Consider the following 8393-nt stretch of genomic DNA (forward strand, 5'->3'; position numbering starts at 1 on the left):
CTGCTCTCTTCTCTCTCTCTCTCTCTCCTCTCTCTCTCTCTCTCCTGTCCTCTCTCGCTCTCTCTCTCTCTCTCTCTCTCTCCTCTCTCTCTCTCTCTCTCTCTCTCTCTCTCTCTCTCTCTCTCTCTCTCCTTCTCTCTCTCTCTGTCTCATCTCTCGCCTTTTCTCTCTCTCGCCTTTTCTCTGAATCTCTAACTCAGCAAACAGTTATGAAGAAATATGTTTTCTTTTATTTATCTGGACTTAACCATAACCTCATTCGCCGATAAGAGACATTTCAGAGCTAACGTGTGATTTGAAGTTAATTTGAATGTAATGTAAAGTGTGTGAGTGCCATTGAAATGTGTTAACCTCTCTGGGCTAGGTGGGATGTGACCGTCCCACCTGCGGGACACACTATTCAACAGCCAGTGAAATAGCAGGGCGCCAAATTCAAAACAACCAAAATCTCAGAATTCAAATTTCTCACACAAACAAGTATTATACACCATTTTATAGATAAGACTCTCGTTAATCCAACCACATTGTCCGATTTCAAAAAGGCTTTACAGCGAAAGCAAAACATTCGATTATGTTAGGACACCACCTAATCAAGAAAAGCCACACAGCCATTTTCCAAGCAAGAAGAGGCGTCACAAAAACCAGAAATACAGCTAAAATTAAGCACCAACCTTTGATCTTCATCAGATGGCACTCATAGGACTTCATGTTACACAATACATGTATGTTTTGCTCGATAAAGTTCATATTTATATAAAAAAAAAACATTTTACATTGGCCCGTAATATTCAGAAATGTTTTTCCTTCAAAAACGTCCGGTGAATGAGCACATCAATTTATTGAAATACTCGTCATAAACATTGATAAAATATTAAACTGTTATTCAAAGAATTATAGATTAACATCTCCTTAATGCAACCGCTGTGACAGATTTTAAAAAAGCTTCACGGGGAAAGCACTCTTTGCAATAATCTGAGTACGGCGCTCAGAAAACAACAGCAGGCAATACAGATACCCGCCATTTTGGAGTCATCTAAAATCATAAATAGCATTATAAATATTCACTTACCTTTGATGATCTTCATCAGAATGCACTCCTAGGAATCCCAGGTCCACAATAAATGTTGTTTTGTTTGATAAAGTCCATAATTTATGTCCAAATACCTCCTTGTTGTTTGCACGTTCAGTAAGCTACTCCAAATGTAGGAAGCGCGCTGAAAATTTCACGACGAAAAGTCAAAAAAAGTTCTATTTATGTTCGTAGAAACATGTCAAACGATGTATAGAATCAATCTTTAGGGCCTTTTTAACATAACTTCAATAATATTCCAACCGCATGATTCCAATGTCTTGAAAAATGTAATGGAACATAGCTACCTCTCACGTGAACGCCCGCCAATGAACTGATGTCCTTCCCTGGGTCAACAACTTCCAACTTCCTTTGTTCGCTCTCTGTTCACCATAGACGCCTCAAACAACTTTCTAAAGACTGTTGACATCTAGTGGACGCCTTAGGAAGTGCAAAATGAACCCTACGTCACTGTGTGTTAGATAGGCAATCACTTGAAAAAACTACAAGCCTCAGATTTCCCACTTCCTGGTTGGATTTTTCTCAGGGTTTTGCCTGCCATATGAGTTCTGTTATGCTCACAGACATCATACAAACAGTTTTAGAAACTGCATATCCTACCTTCTGAGTCTGAGTAGCAGGCAGTTTAATTTGGGCACGCCTTTCATCCGGACGTCAAAATACTGCCCCCTACCCTAGAGAAGTTAAATAGGCTCTGACTTGGGAAATATACAGGTACAGGTGTTGTCCCAGGAAGTTTTCACCTGCTAACATATCTTCTGATCATCAGATCCAAAATGGCCTCTCTGTCTCTGTTTTCACATGCTAACATATCTTCTGATCATCAGATCCAAAATGGCCTCTCTGTCTCTGTTTTCACATGCTAACATATCTTCTGATCCTCAGATCCAAAATGGCCTCTCTGTCTCTGTTTTCACATGCTAACATATCTTCTGATCCTCAGATCCAAAATGGCCTCTCTGTCTCTGTTTTCACATGCTAACATATCTTCTGATCATCAGATCCAAAATGGCCTCTCTGTCTCTGTTTTCACATGCTAACATATCTTCTGATCATCAGATCTAAAATGGCCTCTCTGTCTCTGTTTTCACATGCTAACATATCTTCTGATCATCAGATCCAAAATGGCCTCTCTGTCTCTGTTTTCACATGCTAACATATCTTCTGATCATCAGATCTAAAATGGCCTCTCTGTCTCTGTTTTCACATGCTAACATATCTTCTGATCATCAGATCCAAAATGGCCTCTCTGTCTCTGTTTTCACATGCTAACATATCTTCTGATCATCAGATCCAAAATGGCCTCTCTGTCTCTGTTTTCACATGCTAACATATCTTCTGATCATCAGATCTAAAATGGCCTCTCTGTCTCTGTTTTCACATGCTAACATATCTTCTGATCATCAGATCTAAAATGGCCTCTGACACTTACCTGTTTCCCTGTCCCACAGCTCCAGGAGACAGTGAAGAGGAAACTGGACAGCGCACGCTCGCCCCTCAATGGTGACCAGAACGGGATCTGCGACGGGAGCTATTCCCCGACCACCAAGAGGTTACGAAAAGACGGATCAGGATTGGGCGGACTGGACTCTCTCACGGGCCTCCCCAACAACGTCCCCCCCATTTCCCCGCTCCACCAGATGGACATCAAACCTTTACTAGGAGTCGCTGGGAACGCCAACAACCCTAGCGTAAACAACAACAACGTCAATGTCAACAACTGTAACTCCGGTCCCGGCAGCAATGGTAGCCATGGCAACCACGCTGGCAGCGGCTTGGGCTCAGGTCGCCCGGGCGATGTCAAGCTCAACGGCGATCTCCCCAACATCAAGCTCAACGGTTCCTTAGACCTCGAGGACGGCTTCGGACTCCTCAAAGACCTCAAACAGGAGCCGCTCGACGACGGGGGAGGGATTGAGTCGTCGGATACGTCCTTGTCCAATCAGAACAAGCTGTTTTCGGACATCAACCTGAATGACCAGGAGTGGCAGGAGCTGATTGATGAGCTGGCCAATACGGTTCCGGAAGACGACATGCAGGACCTCTTCAATGAAGACTTTGAGGAGAAGAAGGAGGCAGAGTTTACCAGGCCGGCCAATCAGACACCGGTACCGCAGGACCCGCCTCCTATGGGCACAGTGGCTCATCAACCGACGAACCAAGCGCAGGGGGCGTCACAAGTCCCCATGGGTTCCCCACAGGTACCTTTTGATTTGGTTTATTAGGGTTAATATCAAACCTATTGTTTTATAGTGTTTCTCGCTCTCTCGCTCTCGCTCTCGCTCTCGCTCTCGCTCTCTCTCTGTGGCAGCTTAATTAAGCAGTACCCGCAAAGCACCAGTCTAACGGTCAACAGTGAAGCGGTGACTCCGGGATACTGGCATTCTAGGCAGAGTTTCAAAGAAAAAGCCATATCTCAGACTGGCCAGTAAAAAATAAAATATTAACATGGGCAAAATAACACTGGAACTCTGCCTAGAAGGCAGCATCCCTGAGTCGCCTCTTCACTGTTGACCGTTAGACTGGTGTTTTACGGGTACAATTTAATGAAGCTGCCAGTTAAGGACTTGTGAGGCGTCTGTTTCTCAAACTAGACACTCTAATGTACTTGTCCTCTTGCCCGGTTGTGCACCGGGGCCTCCCACATCTCTTTCTGTTCTGGTTAGAGCCAGTTTGTGCTGTTCTGTGAAGGGAGTAGTACACAGCGTTGTACGAGATTTTCAGTTTCTTGGCAATTTCTCACATGGAATAGCTTTCATTCCTCAGAACAAGAATAGACTGACGAGTTTCAGAAGAAAGTTATTTTTTTCTGGTCATTTTGACCCTGAATCAAACCCACAAATGTTGATGCTTCAGAAACTCAAATAGTCTAAGGAAGGCCAGTTTTATTGCTTCTTTAATCAGTACAACAGTTTTCAGATGTGCTAACATAATTGCAAAAGGGTTTTCTAATGATCAATTAGCCTTTTAAAATGATAAACTTGGATTAGCTAACACAACGTGCCATTGGAACACAGGAGTGATGGTTGCTGATACTGGGCCTCTGTACGTCTATGTAGATATTCCATATAAAATCAGCCGTTTCCAGCTACAATAGTAATTTACAACATTAACAATGTCTACACTGTATTTCTGATCAATTTGATGTTATTTTAATGGACCGAAAATGTGCTTTTCTTTATAAAACAAGGACATTTCTAAGTGACTTCAAACTTTTGAACGATAGTGTATATATATTATTATTTTTATTTATTAAAAAAAAAAATCGACAACAAACAAAAAACATACATAGACAAAATCCAACAACTTAATGTTGACATAAATACATTTCCACAGACATGACTGACATGACGTTTGCTCAGACCTCCATGTTCCCACCGTATCCACAGCCAACAGTGTTTCTAATAGTGAGACTCTACCCCATATAACTTCACATGTTGTTATGTTGTTTTTGGTTGTAGATGGTTTTCAATAGTTAAATAGTAAAGCGTGTGATTGTTCCGTTCTCTTAACGTTGCTATTACTTAAATACTGGCTGTCGAATGATACCAAATGTTATTCTTATATTCTTCAAAATAAATAAACCAAATAAATGGTCAAATAACTCAAGCGTAGAATTTATTTTATTTTTCTAAGTTGGCGCACAGAAACGAGAGGCCATGAGTAACTTGGTCTAAAATAATGTCACCGAGTGGCCCATAGGTGGCGCTGTTATAAGCAGTCTCACTTAAATCATCATATTCGCCGCTCATTTGAACGTGAGACTTGAAAGTTTGCATGTAGGTGTCTTTCCTCATGCTGAACAAATTTACCTGAAGGACCCATAAGTTCCGTCAGAATAGATGTGATAGAAAGACGGTGGTTGTGGTCTTGTTTGAATATGATGTGATTGAAATGTGATTGTGCCTCTACTGCTTGTGATTACAGCACGTTGTCCATGTTATTCTGGGATATGAAATGTAGCTGTTTTCTGTAATGTAATGATTTCTAAATAACCAAATGAAATGGCCTCTCCCCAGGTCCGGCCGTCGTCTTCGGGCCCTCAGTTTGCCACCGCCGCCAACGGAACACCGCCCCAGCAGCCTTTGCAGCAGTCCCCACAGGTCGCCATGGCCTCAGGCTCCCCTCTCCCCAACTGTGTGGCCCGGTCGCCGCAGACACCCACCCAGGCCCAGACGCAGTCCGGACCCAGACCAGGGAACGGATTTATGATGAACCCAGGCCAAGGTGTGGGCCAGGCGGGTACAGGATCTAATGGCTCTGGAGTCCCCACTGGAATTCAAGGGCCTGGCCCGGTGACCTCTGACCTGTCGCCTGCTGAGCAACTCAAAGCGATGGCGGCACAGCAGCGCGCTAAGCTAATGCAGCAGCAGAAACAACAGCAGCAGCAGCAGCAGCAGGCTAACTGGTCCCCTGCCGGCGCTCCAACCAGCCCCTACGCCTCTGGTCCTTTCAACCAACAGGACAAGCCCAACAGCCCAATGATGTACCCACCTCAAGCCTTCAACCCTGGCCCACAGGGCCCCCTGGTGGCTGGGATGACCTCAAGCAACGGCCCCAAAGCTCCCATGAACAACTACCTCCCTCAGAACCCCCACAACCACATGGGCATGATAAGTCAACAACAACAGACAAACAACATGGGCGCCCAGCAGAACACCCTCTCTAAACAACTACAACAGCAGCAAACGGCAGCCATGTTGTCCTACAACAACACCAAGCCGCTGAGTCACTTCAGCACGATAGGGGTCGATCACATGGGGCAGAGGATGACCCCGCCCATGGGGTCACAGGTCAAGAACCCCATGATGCCCCCATACATGCAGCAGGGAGGGGTACAGGGGGCGGGGCCGGGTCAGACCCAGGGACCAATCCCGGGCCAGACGGCTCACCTCAGCGAGGAGCAGAAGAGGATGCTGCTGATGAAGCAGAAGGTGCTGAACCAGAGCATGCCCTACAGCGCCATGCAGCCCCACGGACAGGTAGGACGGATGCCATTTTGGATCTGTTGCAGGCTTTGTAATGTGGAATTGGTGAAACTGGAGCAGAAAACCATTATGGCTCTGGTTGTTTTTCTGGACAACTTTTTACAGTGTGAATAAGTGGTGATTACTGTGTCGTGCAGAACGCCAGCCGTCTTGTCTTCTGGTTGGGCTTTGTACAATGTTATATTGGTGAAACTAGTGTCCATTTTGGTTGTGTTTTTTTCTGTAATGGTGCATTCTACAGTGTGGATTTAGAAATGGAAATCCCATTTGCAATGTTCAGACAGGCATCACAGACGGCGATGCTCTCAGCACAAGGCCTAAACAGTTCTTTCTGCTTATTGTTTGTCCTTGAGAGAGGAGAGCTAGTGTTCTGATGAAAACTGATCTCTCTGTCTGTCTCTCCTCTGTCTGTCTCTCCTCTGTCTGTCTCTCCTCTGTCTGTCTGTCTCTCCTCTCTCTGTCTGTCTCTCCTCTCTCTGTCTGTCTCTCCTCTGTCTGTCTGTCTCTCCTCTGTCTGTCTGTCTGTCTGTCTGTCTGTCTGTCTGTCTGTCTGTCTGTCTGTCTCTCCTCTGTCTGTCTGTCTGTCTCTCCTCTGTCTGTCTGTCTGTCTGTCTCTCCTCTGTCTGTCTCTTCTCTGTCTGTCTCTCCTCTGTCTGTCTCTCCTCTGTCTGTCTCTCCTCTGTCTGTCTCTCCTCTGTCTGTCTGTCTGTCTGTCTGTCTGTCTGTCTGTCTGTCTGTCTGTCTGTCTGTCTGTCTGTCTGTCTGTCTGTCTGTCTGTCTGTCTCTCCTCTGTCTACTAGAACTGCGTATAGATCCAAACAGTAGTTTACATTTTTCAGTCAGGAATCCAGTTTTAAAAATGAGCGTCCTGGAAACATTCTGATTCTAGAAACTTGATTTATAAAACTCCTACAAGGTGGCGGCGGGGCAAGATAAAATGGCGCCGGACGGGCGGTTGCCCCAGTAACAAGCTACAGTAGTACTGGCAATAGGAAAATGGTGAAAGGTATTGATGCCTTTGCACCACAAGCAGCAGCCTCCTTCTCTTCTTCTCCCTCTCTCCTCCCTCCTCTTCCTCTCCTCCCTCCCTGATAGTCTATCGGTTGGTCATTTAGGGCGCTAACGCGAGGCTTAACGAATCCGTACTTCATATCCCCATCTGGCACAGTCAAGCTCAGATTGGAGTACCTCTCTCACTACTAGGATAGCGGCTAGCTGGGGCTATTTGTTTTGCCAACCTAGCCTAGTGGTTAGCGTAGCTGGGGCTATTTGTTTTGCCAACCTAGCCTAGTGGTTAGCGTAGCTGGGGCTATTTGTTTTGCCAACCTAGCCTAGTGGTTAGCGTAGCTGGGGCTATTTGTTTTGCCAACCTAGCCTAGTGGTTAGCGTAGCTGGGGCTATTTGTTTTGTCAACCTAGCCTAGTGGTTAGCGTAGCTGGGGCTATTTGTTTTGCCAACCTAGCCTAGTGGTTAGCGTAGCTGGGGCTATTTGTTTTGTCAACCTAGCCTAGTGGTTAGCGTAGCTGGGGCTATTTGTTTTGTCAACTTAGCCTAGTGGTTAGCGTAGCTGGGGCTATTTGTTTTGCCAACCTAGCCTAGTGGTTAGCGTAGCTGGGGCTATTTGTTTTGCCAACCTAGCCTAGTGGTTAGCGTAGCTGGGGCTATTTGTTTTGCCAACCTAGCCTAGTGGTTAGCGTAGCTGGGGCTATTTGTTTTGCCAACCTAGCCTAGTGGTTAGCGTAGCTGGGGCTATTTGTTTTGCCAACCTAGCCTAGTGGTTAGCGTAGCTGGGGCTATTTGTTTTGCCAACCTAGCCTAGTGGTTAGCGTAGCAGCTGGCTACTCAATAGGGTGGCAATCCATCACAGCTTGATAATGATAAGGCGCTAAACCAACCTCAGTTATCGAGCTAGCCGTTGAGCTACCGTGTAGTTAGTAGCTAGTGGTTAAGATTAAGGGTTGGTTAGCTTGCTAAATGCTAATGCTAGCTAATACTATGTTGAATGCAAAGTGACTGTCTGAGTGGAAGTCTTTGTGTTTGTGTTAGCTAAACGGTGTGAGTGTGCTTCAGAAGCAGTGTGTGCTTCAGTGTGTTATCGAGTGGAGTGTGTGTGTGTTATCGAGTGGAGGGGAGGCGAGCGGCAGTTAAACGTGGCGCTGGCCCTTTAAGAGGAGGGGATAAACCCATTAGCTCATGACCAGTGAATTACTGTCATTAGAGATGGAGGTGTGTGTACACCCTCTGCTTCTCCCTCCCTCTTTCCCTTTAAACAGACGCACTCCCTCTCTCTCTCTCCCTCTCTCTCTCTCCCTTTA

The 8393-nt window shown here is 45.7% G+C and overlaps 1 protein-coding gene across 1 annotated transcript; it reads left to right on the forward strand.

Moving 5' to 3' along the window:
- Nucleotides 1–2541: 2541 nt before the first annotated feature.
- maml3 (mastermind-like transcriptional coactivator 3) lies at nt 2542–6494 on the forward strand (the record flags this gene model as incomplete). The annotated part of the gene is given in 2 exon segments (XM_029743356.1): nt 2542–3291; nt 5110–6494. Coding segments are annotated over 2 exon segments (1833 nt in total), but the record flags the coding sequence as incomplete, so codon positions are not given.
- Nucleotides 6495–8393: the final 1899 nt, after the last annotated feature.

The sequence above is a fragment of the Salmo trutta genome, unplaced genomic scaffold (assembly GCF_901001165.1).
Source record: "Salmo trutta unplaced genomic scaffold, fSalTru1.1, whole genome shotgun sequence".
Taxonomy (NCBI): domain Eukaryota; kingdom Metazoa; phylum Chordata; class Actinopteri; order Salmoniformes; family Salmonidae; genus Salmo; species Salmo trutta.